At 39.2% G+C, this 15229-nt stretch overlaps 1 protein-coding gene across 3 annotated transcripts in view; it reads left to right on the top strand.

Moving 5' to 3' along the window:
- Window positions 1-15229, top strand: part of PLA2R1 (phospholipase A2 receptor 1) — a 129081-nt gene that overhangs the window by 48211 nt on the left and 65641 nt on the right. For all 3 annotated transcript variants that reach the window (XM_066345252.1, XM_066345251.1, XM_066345250.1), the window contains one exon: window positions 9167-9336. In XM_066345252.1, coding sequence (XP_066201349.1) covers window positions 9167-9336 — 170 coding nt within the window. The remainder of the gene's footprint in view (window positions 1-9166; window positions 9337-15229) is intronic.

Genomic DNA, 15229 nt, shown 5'->3' with positions numbered 1-15229 from the left:
CTTGGGTCTGTGTTTATTTAGGCTTCTCAGTGCAGCAGGTGTCCTCTCGATGCTAATGGAGAAACTGTCTCTTTCTGACACCTCCTACAATTCACAGCATGCTACCAATGTACGGTGGAGGATAAACACACCAAAGGCAGAAGTGACCTCAAGGTCACTGTCATATCAGGAGGACAGGGAGGGTTGTGAGACTGACTGCTCCCTGCTGAAGACAGAACCTGCGTAGAACTCTTCAATGGTTCAGCGGGAAAACTATACCCGCAGAGCTAGTCACTTGCCTTTAAAAACACACACAAATACCAGGAAACAGGACAACTGGTGCGAGGCTTTCATTACATGTAGTTCTAACCTGCAGGAGGTATTCCTGTGAGCTTTCTCCCCCCACATGGATGTCACTATTCAAAGCCACCAGTATTTCCTTCCTCCCTATCTTCTTGATTTCTTACCTTCTTTCCCATTCTGTCCTCCAAACAATGTACAGAAAGAAATTCACATGTATGTGTGCACACACAGCTAGAAATAAATGGACAGCATTTGGCAAAATAAATTGCCTGCTGAAACATTCTATGCTTGCAAGACCCTTCCTTCGAAGTATAGCACTGTCTCTCATGTAGCCAGTGTTGTTTTTAGACCTACCTTTCTCCATCCCAGAATAGCTACAAGGTGGGGAAAAAGCCTTCTCAATTTGTTCATCCATCCAAAAAGTTTCAAGACTATCTTCAGTCGAAAGTCTTCCAGTCAGTGAGTTGATATAGGACTTTATTCAGGGACCTGACCAATGAAACTATGCTCTTTTGTTAATATTTTTTGTATTCATTATGTTTTCACTAAAGAGAATAAGTCTAATTATTTCACCTTTTAAAATGTCTTACTCTTTCTTTTCTTTGTATGTGTGTGTGTTTGTGTAATGTTCATTGAGTGCCTGTCCATACCTGGTACTATCTTAATTACTTTTCCAATGTTATCTGACTTTGTAAAAATTCAATAGTCAGGAGCTTATTAGGAAATTATTTATTGAATACCTGTTCTGTGAGAGGCACTACATTAGCATGCCGTATTAAAGAAATAAAAGTCATGGTGTAATCATCCAGGTGCTATTTGCAGGCCAGCAGCCAAAGAGACAGAAAATGGATACATAAAACAAGTCAAGAAGATAGAATAACACAATAAATGGATAAACTCAAAGTGACATTGCAGATAACCCACAGTGCCAAAATGATCCGAGGTAAGGCAGAATCTGTTCAAGTTTAAGTATACTTCTCACTAAAATTAAGGGATATTTCAAAATAAATATGAAGCGATAAAATATCCTCTAATTTTTGTGAGCAGTATATTTCATCTTCTAAATACCTTTGTGGACTTTAGGCAAGTGTTTAGAAAAAAAAAACTACTGTTTCATTTCCTCCCAAGACTGAATATAAGAGTGTGTTGTGAATATTTAAACCTTATTCTTGATTAACTGTATTCAGTAGCCAATACTAATGTATGGCCCAGCTCTAAAGTAGAATGATGGCATGTTCTCCCTGCCTTGACCTCTCAGGCCCACCCAGGTGACCTTGTGCTGGCTTGCTACTCACTCCCCAAGCAAGCCCCCGTGGGACCCCACGTTTGCCCCAGGGAGTCACCTGTGCCAGGCAGGTAGCATACACGTGCACTGCCCTGCAGACATGTCTACACCCAAAGCAGCAACTCCAACACGGGGTATGTAAGTTGGAAAGAAGGACCCATACTCCTGATTTTTATTCATTCAGACCCCAACGGGTAAGAAATAAAGACCTATCCTGTACTGCTCTTTGAGGGACAAGACATGTTTTAATATTTTTCAACAGCACCTTTTGTCTGAGAAGGTTGGGCAATAAATGGAAAGTCTCCTCAGATCCAGGAGTGTCCACTAGCAGCCCCAGTAATCATTTCCTTTTAAGACACTCCTGACACTCACCAGTACCCAGGCTTGTAGTTGCTAATTGATTTTCCACTCTTCTGCACAGTTGAGCGACAGGTTTGATAGGCACAATTAAAACCACCTGCTACAAATTACTTATTTCTTTTGTTATCCAGTAACTGCTCCCGGTCTAGAACTTTTAACACTTTGTGGAATACGAGGGAATGAAAAATAGACCCTTATGGCTGAATAACAGAATTTGCTTGCTAACTGTTACCAAATTGTTTCAAGCCTAACCACTTTGCACCCAGACAGCATGAATGCACCCGAGTTCCAAGGTCACCATGGATAATTGTCTAAATGCGTGCATACCTCAATCTTGACTCAGTCGGTCGTGGAATATTTGGTACAAAATTACCGAAATGCCCTTCAGTTTTGTGAATTCTGCCAAAAGTGAGAAATCCTGCAATGCCTCATTTCTCCAGAACTATTTTTTGTCTTCCCAAACTGAAATTTTGTCCCCATTAAACCATAACTCCCCATTCCCACTTGTACCGCACCTCTGGCTACCACCCTTCTACTTTCTGTTTCTGTGAGGTTGACCAACTACTCTAGTTACTTCATCAATGGAATCACACAGTGGTTGTCCTCTTGTGCCTGATTTATTGCAGTTAGCCTAATATCCTACAGGTTAATCCACCTTGTAGCAATTCCTCCCTTTTGAAGGCTGAAAAATTTTCTGTATTGTGTATATACCACATTATGTTTATCCATTCATCCATCACTAGAGATAAGATGCTTCACCCTTTTGGCTGTTTGTGAATAATGCCGCTAAGAATATGAATGTACAAATATCTTTCAAATCCCTGCTTTCAATTCTTTTAGGTAATGTACCCAGAAATTGAATTTTGGATCATATGATGAATTTATTTTTAATATTTTGAGGAACAGCCATACTCTTTTTCACAGCAGCTGCACCATTCTACGTTCCCACCAGCAGTACACAAGGGTCCCAGCTCCTTCACGTCCTGGCCAACACTGGTTCTTTTCTGTTTTTTGATAATAGGCATCTTAACAGTGTCTCATTTTGATTAGATTTGCATTTTTGTAATAAGTAGAGATGTTGAGCACCTTCCATGTGCTTATTGGAATCTGTATATCTTCTTTAGAGAGCTATCTATTCAAGTCCTTAGTCCGTTTTTTTGTTTGTTTGTTTTGTTTTGTTGTATTTTTCTGAAGATGGAAACGGGGAGAGACAGTCAGACAGACTCCCGCATGCGCCCGACCGGCATCCACCCGGCACACCCACCAGGGGTGACGCTCTGCCCACCTAGGGGCGATGCTCTGCCCCTCCGGGGCGTCGCTCTGCCGCGACCAGAGCCACTCCAGCACCTGGGGCAGAGGCCAAGGAGCCATCCCCAGCGCCCGGGCCATCTTTGCTCCAATGGAGCCTTGGCTGTGGGAGGGGAAGAGAGAGACAGAGAGGAAGGAGGGGGTGGGGGTGGAGAAGCAAATGGGCGCCTCTCCTATGTGCCCTGGCCAGGAATCGAACCCGGGTCCCCCACACGCCAGGCCAACGCTCCACCGCTGAGCCAACTGGCCAGGGCCCTTAGTCCGTTTTTAAATTGGAGTGTTTTCTGTTACTCGGTTGTAGGATTTCTTTAAATATTCTGGATGGTAATTCCTCATCAGATACGTAATTTGAAAATATTTTTTCTGTTCTGTGTGTTGCCTTTCCACTCTGTTTGCTAGTGTCCTTTTATGTGCAAAAGCTTTTCATTTCCATTAAGTCCAATTTATCCATTTTTATTTGTTGACTCTGCATTTGGTGTCATATCTAAAGCCATCGCCAAATATATTGGCATGAAATCTTTTCCTGTTTTCTTCTAAGAATTTTATAGTTTTAGCTCTTACATTTAGGTCTCTGATCCACTTTGAATTCATTTCTGTAAATGGTGTTAGGTATGAGTCCAACTTCATTCTTCTGCAGGTGGAAATCCAGTTTCCCAGCATCTTTAATGAACATACTGTCCTTTCCCTGCTCTCTTGGCACCTTGTCAAAAATCATTTGACCACATATGTCAAAGCTTGTTCTGGATTCTGGATTCTGTTTCATTGGTCTATATGTCTTTCTCTATGCCAGTAGCACACCATTTTGATTACTACACTTTTTAGTAAGTTTTGAAATCAGGAAGTATGAGGCCTCCAACTTTGTTCTTTTTTATCCTTGATTTTGCTATTTGGGGTCCCTTGAAGTTCCATATAAACTTTAAAATGGATTTTTCTAGCCTGACCTGTGGTGGTACAGTGGATAGAGCGTTGACCTGAAAACCTGAGGGACCAGTTCGAAACCCTGGGCTTGCCTGGTCAAGGCACATACAGGAGTTGATGCTTCCTGCTCCCCTTCACACACATACAAAAAAATTTTGAATAATAAAATGGATTTTTCTAGTTGTACAAAAAAATGTCATTGGGCTCTTGGTAGAGATTACATTCAATCTGTAGGTTGCTTTGGATAGTATGGACATTTTAAGAAAAAGTCTTCCAATTAATGAACATAAGATGACTTAGCAATTTTTGTAGTTTTTCATGTGCAAGTCTTCTACATCCTGGTTAAGTTTATTCCCAAGAATTTTATTCTTTTTGATGCTATTATAAATGTAATTGTTTCTGTAGTTTTCTTTTCCGATTGTTCATTATTAGTATATAGAAATGCAACCGATTTTTGTGTGTTGGCTTTGCATCCTACAACTTTATAGAATTTGTTTATTAGTCCTAACAGTTTTAACAACCCTTTTTTAAATTATCTAATAATAACATTCTCATTGATAGAAATTCAAACCAGCCAGAAAGAATGCAGACTAAAAAGTGAAAGTGCAGCCCTGCCTCCACGATTCCCCCTCCCAACCCACTCCACTTCGCTCCTCAGAGGTAACTGCTACTAACAGTTTGGTAGTTGCTCTGCCAGGTTTAGTTGTTGCTCTTTCTAAGCTGATATTTCTCTTCTAGCCTTTTGCAAGAAGCAATATTCAAATACTTAGCATTTCTAATTCTTGAGGAGTGCCACCAGAAACTTCTTCCAATAATGATCATGATATGTCTCCCATTTTAAGATTACTGATACTCTACTTTTATTCTTTATTTAAAAGAAAGAGAAAGAAATTTATCATTTTATGTTAGTTCAGCAATAGAGTCATTTATTTGAAAATGGCATTAAAAATGTAAGCAATAGGGTTATTGGGAGAAATCCGATTGCAGTTATTCAGTTCAAAGTGCCTCCTAAACAGGTCATTATATATAAAGACTTATCACTGTGTTTTCTTCATTAAAATAGCTCTCCAGTGAAGCTACTTCCAATGTATTACTTTTTCAATCTCTTTTTTCAGGTAATATAAACACAAATATTATAGTATTTCTGTCTGCTAAGTACTGTTGTTCACAGACAAGAGACATCTTTTATTTTTTTTTATTTATTTTTTCTGAAACTGGAAACGGGGAGGCAGTCAGATTCCCGCATGCACCCAACCGGGATCCACCCGGCATGCCCACCAGGGGGCGATGCTTTGCCCCTCTGGGGCGTCGCTCTGTTGCAACCAGAGCCATTCTAGCGCCTGAGGCAGAGGCCACAGAGCCATCCCCAGTGCCCGGGCCATCTCTGCTCCAATGGAGCCTCGCTGCAGGAGGGGAAGAGAGAGACAGAGAGCAAGGAGAGGGGGAGGGGTGGGAAGCAGATGGGTGCCTCTCCTGTGTGCCCTGGCCGGGAATTGAACTCGGGACTCCTGCACACCAGGCCGACGCTCTACCGCTGAGCCAACCGGCCAGGGCCAAGAGACATCTTTTTTTTTTCAGCTACCTTATATCACTGGCTAACCTGATTAAAAAATACAATGTTCAATTAGAGATGTAAATATAAAATACCTTCTTTTGAAGTATACACTTTTGAAATGCAAAATGTTTATTTTGAAATAAAAAATTCTGTGTATGCCAAAAATATGTATTGCTATCTTTAAATTGCATTTTTAAATTGAAAGCTAATGTTTAGCATCACAAGCAACAATTTTCTGTAAAACAGAAGAAAGTTCAAGATATATTTTTCTTGTTTACAACAAAAACACACATGTGATTTCTTAACTTTTTAAAGGAGCTGATTGGAAAAAAAAAATTCCTTTGTGATCCTAAGACTTATATTCCCCTATGAAATTTGATTTTATAAGTAAGTACACACAAGCAAAATATTTTATTTTTTGTTTTCTTAAAAAATAAAAAATAATGTTTACTTTGGCCCTGGTCAGCTGGCTCAGTGGTAGAGCATCGCCCGGTGTGTGAATGTCCCGGGTTTGATTCCCAGTCAGGGCACACAGGAGAAGTGACTACCTACTTCTCCACCCCTCCCCTTCCCCCTTCTCCCTTCCCCCTTCTCCTTCTTTCTCCCTTCATCTCCCACAGCCATGGCTCGATTGGTTGGAATGAGTTGACCCAGGGCACTGAGGATGGTTCTCTGGCCGCTAGTCAGGTGCTAAAGATAGCTCAGTTGCCCAGCAACAGAGCAATGGCCTAGGTGGACAGAGCATCTCCCAGTAGGGGGGTTGCTGGTGGATGCCGGTCGGGGTGTGTGGGGGAATCTGTCTCTGTGCCTCCCCTACTCTCACTTAATAATAACAACAATAATAAAATGTTTACTGAATTCCTTAGAGATGACATTTTATTCTGGATCAAATAATAATATAAAATCATGTACATATGGTTATTTTTATTCTTTAAATCATCACATTTGAATTAAATAACCTCAGTGAAAACAAACAAAAAGGCCAGATATTATAAAACTCTGGAGTATTCACAAATAAGGAATTCTAAAGCATAAGCCAGAAAATACTTTAAAAGGTTGTCTGCTCTACTACTGTAAAGCCAGAGGTTTTGCAACCCTTTTAGTGTTTGAAACCAAATAGAGTGGTAAAGAATATAAAATGTTCTCTTGTTACTTTATCAGTTGAAAATAGATACTCAAGAGATTGCATGCTGTTATTCAGAGTTAATTTCTTAGAATATATGGTCTATAAGAAAGATATATTTGCTGAATTTCTCTGTTAACAAGGCTGTCTTCTAAACTGGGCTGAGAGAACTAGAATCCTGTTTTGACTTAAGGGTTTGGGGATTTACTCTTGAGTATTACATGCAACTACTAAAAAGATATACTTGCCAATTAAAAAGCAGAAGATTTCTATTGTTTCAAACAATGATAAATGGAAATAAAATAGCAAATCAGAGTGGATTAAATAAGTCTAAAACCAGCACAGGACAAAAGCAAAATGTTGTCATAAATTGGACTGATACTAGAGTCCAAGTTCACAGACAATGTTATATCTCTCCATTATCTGATAAATGCCATAATACAAGGTGATGGAAGAGCCAGCAATGCTCCTTGGGGTTTTAGAACCAGCACAGTGAATGGTGGTCCCGGCCATAGCCTCCATGGTGCAGTGCCTGGCTGGCCTCCTAGCACAGCAGTTTCAAGCACTGGGCAAGTTAATGATGTGACTCTACCTCAGAGGGGAGAAGGCTATGAGAGCATGAACCAATGGAAGTATAAGGAAAATTACAACATCTAGACAATATTTAGCTTTATCTATCTTCCTTCTAATGAATTTACATAAGGTTCTGTCACTGCAGTCTGGTTATAAAAGAACTTTTCAAATGTGTGCTAGTCCATTATTAATAGAGGTACCTGTAGAAGCTGTTTACAAAAGCATGATGAAAATCCATATGCTCGCGGAGAGGAGTGTCATGGCACCTGCCACCTGTAACTGTTGCCAGTGATGTTCACGAGTAGTTTAAAATTTTACTCCTTTGTGTTCGTTTCTCTTTCCCTCCCCTATTTCCTTTGCAACTCCTCTATTCTTGAATGACCCCACTGCTTTTGCTTCACTTTGCAAGTCAAGGATGCATGGTAATGGAAAAAATCCAAAATTGAATGAAGAAGTCTAATTTGCTTTCTCGTTAAGTGTTCCGAGTAATTTCATCAGACTTTTTCCTTACCACTGACTCAGCAATTGTGGCCCAAAATCACCACTGTTTGAAACATTTCTTCGAAACTCTATATGTACTGAAAATAAACTTTTCAAGATAGTTTCCTGCTTAGCTTAAAATTTCAATGCTAGTTAAACTTTAATGCTCACATGTTTCTTTTCTTTTCTTTTCTTTTCTTTTTTGTGGCAGAGACAGAGAGAGTCAGAGAGGGACAGACAGACAGGAATGGAGAGAGATGAGAAACATCAATTTTTCCTTGCAGTTCCTTATTTGTTCATTGATTGATTTCTCATATGTGCCTTGACCAGGGGGCTACAGCAGACCAGTGACCCCTTGCTCAAGCCAGTAACCTTGGGTCCAAGCTGGTGAGCCTTGCTCAAACCCAATGAGCCTGCGCTCAAGCTGGCAACCTCAGGGTCTCGAACCTGGGTCCTCTGCATCCCAGTCCAACGCTCTATCCACTGCACCAACGCCTGGTCAGGCGCTCACATGTTCCTTTTAGGTAGTCACGTAAAGACAATTACACATGTTTTCTAGACTCTGCTTTTAATGCACTTGTGTGAGGAAAGGAGCATTTCCACCAAACAATGAACACTAATTCACTCAGCTGTTTGGAGAAAATGTTACTGGCTGTACTTCCATGGGTTTGTTCCTAGGGGTTTAGATTTCTCTTCAGTGCATTTGCACCTATGCACACATTTTAATAAGTGAAGGACTCCACATGCCTGTGAACAAACTGATTTGGGAAACATAAAATTGCTACTCCAATCTCTGTTTCGTTCTCACCAGGCAAGTGTGGAGGCGGGCTGCGTGTGAACTCAGTTGGCAAATACTCATTCAGAAAAGCATAATATCCTTCCTTCTTCCCTCTGCCAACCCTTATTTCATGTACATTATGGGATGGTGTGTTTTGTGTGGCCTGATTGGAAGAGAGGGTGCATTTGTGCCAAAAACTGTATTATTGCTGGCGTTGTGAACTTTGCCCCCTACATTTCGAAACTGGAGCCAAACTCTATTCTTTGAAAGAATTAAACCTTGTCTATAAGAGTCAAATTCTCCTCAGTCATGTATTTCTGGGAATTGCACTGACATTTCAGATTTATTAGTAATGTTCAGGGTCTTTGGGTATTTTTCTGCTCCGTGTTCTAAAGAATACATGAGAAATATTTATTCTGGTGCCATTCTGTGCACCTTATTATGGAAATGATATTTTATATTTCCCAGAGCTTACTATAACCATTTCCTTTTTTCCTTTTTAAGGTTTGAACAGGCTTTTATTACCAGTTTGATCAGTAATGTGGTAAAAACGAAGGACAATTATTTTTGGATAGCTCTCCAAGACCAAAATGACACAGGAGAGTATGCCTGGAAGACGGCAGGTCAGAAGTCTGAGCCGGTGCGGTTCACACACTGGAATGCACATCAGCCCCGTGAGTAGAGGGCCCTGGGACACAGGCTCCCTCCTGTTTTCTTTGCTCCAAATTCCTTCCACTTCTTGGTCCCCCTCCTTTGATTCTTCCTTAATGTTTTCTTAATGCATAAATCAACTAAACGATTACCATAGGCTCTCAGGGGGTGACATGTGGCAGGTCATTTTAAAAAGTCTAATCTATATTAGTCATTTGACATGTTCAAGGTCAAGACCACACATTCATTGCTCAAGACCACACATGCCTTTATCAGCGGAAGTCCAATTTCTCCCTCTCAAATTCTTTCTGAGAATCCCAGGGGCTTACTCAGTCAAGAATATTTCCTAAAAATTCCCAGTGAATAAGCACCATAGAAGGGCATATGTGGGCACATTTAATCAATTCATAGTCACTGCCATGTCACTTGCTGAGGAATGTTGGTGCATTACTTAGGTAACTTTTTTTTTCTTTTTTTTTATTACTATTAAATTTATTGCAGTGACATTGATAAATCAGGGTACATATGTTGAGAGAAAACATCTCCAGATTATTTTGACATTTGATTGTGCTGTATACCCCTCCCCCAAAGTCAAATTGTCTTCTGTCACCTTCTATATGGTTTTCTTTGTGCCCCTCCCCTCCCCCACCCCCCTCTCCTTCCTTGCCCCATCCGCCCTCCCCCCCACCCCCCACCCCCGTTGCCATCACATTCTTGTTCATGTCTCTGAGTCTCATTTTTATGTCCCATCTATGTATGGATTCATATAGTTCTTAGTTTTTTCTGATTTACTTATTTCACTCCGTATAATGTTATCAAGGTCCATCCATGTTATTGTAAATGATCCGATGTCATCATTTCTTATGGCTGAGTAGTATTCCATAGTATATATGTACCAAAGCTTTTTAATCCACTAGTCCTCTGACGGACACTTGGGCTGTTTCCAGATCTTCGCTATTGTGAACAATGCTGCCACAAACATGGGGGTGCATTTCTTCTTTTGGAGCTGTTCTATGGTGTTCTTGGGGTATATTCCTAAAAGTGGGATAGCTAGGTCAAAAGGCAGTTCAATTTTCAATTTTTTGAGGAATCTCCATACTGTTTTCCACAGAGGCTGCACCAGTCTGCATTCCCACCAGCAGTGCAGGAGGGTTCCCTTTTCTCCACATCCTCGCCAGCACTTATTCTGTGTTGTTTTGTTGATGAGCGCCATTCTGGCTGGTGTGAGGTGACATCTCATTGTGGTTTTAATTTGCATTTCTCTAATGATTAGTGATGTTGAGCATTTTTTCATATGCCTATTGGCCATCTGTATGTCCTCTTTGGAGAAGTGTCTATTCATTTCTTTTTTCCATTTTTTGATTGGATTGTTTGTCTTCCTGATGTTGAGATTTACAAGTTCTTTATAAATTTTGGTTATTAACCCCTTATCAGACATATTGTCAAATATGTTCTCCCATTGTGTAGTTTGTCTTTTTATTCTGTTCTTATTGTCTTTAGCTGTGCAAAAGCTTTTTATTTTTTTTTTTTTTATTTATTTATTTTTTGTATTTTTCTGAAGCTGGAAGCGGGGAGAGACAGGCAGACAGACTCCCGCATGCGCCCGACAGGGATCCACCTGGCGCGCCCACCAGGGGCGATGCTCTGCCCACCAGGGGGCAATGCTCTGCCCATCTGGGACGTCGCTCTGTTGTGACCAGAGCCACTCTAGCGCCTGGGGCAGAGGCCAAGGAGCCATCCCCAGCGCCCGGGCCATCTTTGCTCCAATGGAGCCTTGGCTGCGGAAGGGGAAGAGAGAGACAGAGAGGAAGGAGAGGGGGAGGGGTGGAGAAGCAGATGGGCGCTTCTCCTGTGTGCCCTGGCCGGGAATCGAACCCGGACTTCTGCACGCCAGGCCAATGCTCTACCACTGAGCCAACCGGCCAGGGCCTGCAAAAGCTTTTTAGTTTGATATAGTCCCATTTGTTTATCCTGTCTTTTATTTCACTTCCCCGTGGAGATAAATAAGCAAATATTGTATATTGCTCCGAGAGATGTCGGATAGCTTACTGCCTATGTTTTCTTCTAAGATGCTTATGGTTTCACGGCCTACATTTAAGTCTTTTATCCATTTTGAGTTTATTTTAGTGAGTGGTGTAAGCTGGTGATCTAGTTTCATTTTTTTGCAGGTAGCTGTCCAATTTTCCCAACACCATTTGTTAAAGAGACTATCTTTACTCCATTGTACTTCCTTACCTCCTTTATCAAATATCAGCTGTCCATAGAGCTGTAGGTTTATTTCTGGGTTCTCTGTTCTGGTCCATTGATCTATATGCCTGTTCTTATGCCAGTACCAGGCTGTTTTGAGTACAATGGCCTTGTAGTATAACTTGATATCAGGAAGTGTGATACTTCCCACTTTATTCTTCTTTTTTAAGATTGCTGAGGCTATTCGTGTTCTTTTTTGGTCCCATATAAATTTTTGGAATATGTGATCAATATCTTTGAAGTATGTCATTGGTATTTTAATTGGTATTGCATTGAATTTATAGATTGCTTTGGGTAATATAAGCATTTTAATGATGTTTATTCTTCCTAACCATGAGCACAGTATATGCTTCCACTTGTCTGTATCTTCCTTGATTTCTTTTATCAATGCTTTGTAATTTTCCTAGTACAAGTCTTTATTCTCCTTGGTTAAGTTCACTCCTAGGTACTTTATTTTTTTGGTTGTAATAGTGAAGGGGATTGTTTCCTTAATTTCTCTTTCTGACTGTTCATTGTTGGTGTATAAAAATGCCTCTGATTTCAGAGTATTGATTTTATATCCTGCCAGTTTGCTGAATTCATTTATCAGGTTCAGTAGTTTTTGACTGAGACTTTAGGGTTTTCTATATACAATATCATATCATCTGCAAATAATGATAGTTTTACTTCTTCTTTTCCAACTTGAATGCCTTTTATTTCTTCTTGTTGTCTGATTGCTGTGGCTAGGACTTCCAGGACTATTATTAAATAAGAGTGGTGAAAGGGGGCACCCCTGCCTTGTTCCTGATCTTAAGGGTATTGCTTTTAATTTTTGCCCATTGAGTATGATGTTGGCTGTGGGTTTGTCATAGATAGCTTTTATCATGTTGAGGTATGTTCCCTGTATTCCCACTTTGCTGAGAGTTTTGATCATGAATGGGTGCTGGATTTTATCAAATGCTTTTTCTGCATCTATTGAAATTATCATATGGTTTTTCTCCTTCTTTTTGTTTATGTGATGAATCATATTGATTGATTTACAAATATTGTACCAGCCTTGCCTCCCCAGAATAAATCCCACTTGATCATGGTGTATGCTTTTTTCCATATATTGTTGGATTTGATTTGCTAATATTTTGTTGAGGATTTTAGCATCTATATTCATCAGAGATATTGGCCTATAATTTTCTTTCTTTGTGTTGTCTTTGCCTGGTTTTGGAATCAGAATTATGCTCGCCTCATAAAAGGAGTTTGGAAGTCTTCCTTTCTCTTGAATTTTTTGAAATAGTTTGAGAAGGATAGGAGTTAGTTCTTCTTTGAATATTTGGTAGAATTCAGTTGTGAAGTCATCAGGTCTTGGACTTTTCTTTGTTGAAAGTTTTTTGATAACTGTTTCGATCTCATTTGGTGTAATCAGTCTGTTTAGGTTTTCTGATTCTTCCAGATTGATTTTTGGAAGATTGTATGATTCAAGGAATTTGTCTATTTCATCTAGGTTGTCTAGTTTTTTGGCATACAGTTCTTCATAGTATTTTCTTACAATATTTTGTATTTCTGTTGTGTCAGTTGTTATTTCTCCACTTTCATTTTTAATTTTATTTATTTGAGTCCTCTCTCTCTTTTTCTTGGTGATTCTAGTTAAAGGTTCATCAATCTTGTTTACCTTTTCAAAGAACCAGCTACTAATTTTATTGATCCTCTGTATTGTTTCTTTAGCCTCTATGTCATTTATTTCTGCTCTGATCTTTATTATTTCCTTCCTTCTACTACATTTGGGCTTTACTTGCTGTTCTTTTTCTAGTTCTTTTAGATGCAAGGTTAAATTGTTTATTTGAGCTTTTTCTAGCTTCTTAAAGTGTGCCTGTAGTGCTATGAACTTCCCTCTCAGGACTGCTTTTGCTGTGTCCCATAAATTTTGAGTTGTTGTATGCTCATTGTCATTCGTTTCTAGGAATTTTTTTATTTCTTCTTTGATCTCATTCTTAATCCACTTGTTATTTAACAACCTGCTATTTAGTTTCCATGTGTTTGAGAATTTTTGAGTTTTTCTGTTGTGGTTCATTTCTAGTTTCATGGCATTGTGATCAGAGAAAGTGCTCGATATGATTTCAATCTTCTTATATTTGTTGAGACCATTTTTGTGCCCTAACATATCCTAGATAATGTACCATGAGCACTTGAAAAGAATGTATATTCTGCTGCTTTAGGGTGAAAGGTTCTGAAGATATTTATTAAATCGAGTTGATCTAGTGTTTCCAATAAGTCTGCTGTTTCTTTGTAAAAATTTTTTCTTGAGGATCTATCTAGTGATGTTAGTGGGGTATTTAAATCCCCTACTATTATAGTATTGCTGTTAATCTCGCCCTTTAAATCCATCAAAGTCTGCTTTATATATTTACATGCTCCTATATTAGGTGCATAGATATTGATAATAGTTATATCTTCCTGTTGGATTAATCCCTTTATCATTATGTAGTAGCCTTCTTTATCTCTTACTATATCCTTTGTTTTAAAGTTCAATTTGTCTGATATAAGTATTGCTACCCCAGCTTTTTTTTCATTTCCATTTGCATGAAATGTTTTTTTCCATCCTTTTACCTTCAATCTATGTGTATCTTTTGTTCTAAGATGTGTCTCTTGTAGACAGCATATGTACGGGTCCTGTTTTCTTATCCATGCAGCTACCCTATGTCTTTTGATTGGATCATTTATTATTGATATGTAGTTGTTTATTGCCATTTTATTCTTTAAAGCTGTATCCCTTTTTTGCTATATTCTTTTCCCACTTTGATCTGTTTACAACAGGCCCCTTAACATTTCCTGCAGCATTGGTTTGGTTGTAATGAATTCCTTGAGTTGTTTTTTGTCTGGGAAGCTTTTTATTTCTCCTTCGATTTTAAACAATAGCCTTGCTGGATAAAGTAGTCTTGGTTGTAGGTTCTTGTTCTGCATTACTTTGAATATTTCTTGCCATTCCCTTCTGGCCTCAAGTGTTTCTGTTGAGAAGTTGGATGTCATCCTTATGGGGGCTCCTTTGTAGGTGATAGCCTTTTTTTGTCTCACAGCTTTTAATATTTTCTCTTTATCGCTTAGCTTTGGTATTTTAATTATGATGTGTCTTGGTGTAGGTTTCTTTGGGTTTCTCTTTAATGGAGTCCTCTGTGCTTCTTGAACTTGTGAGAGTTTCTCCTGCATTATTTTAGGGAAGTTTTCAGCTATGATATGATTGAACAAAGTCTCTATCCCTTGTTCTTTCTCTTCTTCTTCTTCAGGAACCCCTATGATGCGGATATTATTTCTCTTTATGTTGTCACAGAGCTCTCTAAGAGTTTCCTCAGACTTTTTGAGTCTCTTTTCTTTTTTCTTCTCTGCTTTCATGCCTTCATTCTAGTTGTCCTCCAACTTGCTGATTCGATCCTCAGCTCTATCTATCCTATTTTTAATTCCTTCCATTATGGTCTTTATTTCTGATATTGTATTTGTCATCTCCGACTGATTCCTTTTTATACTTGCTATTTCTTTATTTAAGTGTTCATAATGACCATCCATTGTTGATCTAAGATCCCTAAGCATCCTTACAATCATTATTTTGAACTCCGCATCTGGAAGTTTGATTATTTCCATATCACTCAGTTCATCTCCTGAAGGTGTCTCTCGTGGTTTCATTTGGATTGCACTTTTTTGTCTTCT

This window comes from Saccopteryx leptura, chromosome 7 (assembly GCF_036850995.1).
Source record: "Saccopteryx leptura isolate mSacLep1 chromosome 7, mSacLep1_pri_phased_curated, whole genome shotgun sequence".
NCBI lineage: Eukaryota > Metazoa > Chordata > Mammalia > Chiroptera > Emballonuridae > Saccopteryx > Saccopteryx leptura.
Note: the sequence above shows the minus strand (reverse complement) of the source record. Positions and strands in the feature narration are given on the sequence as shown.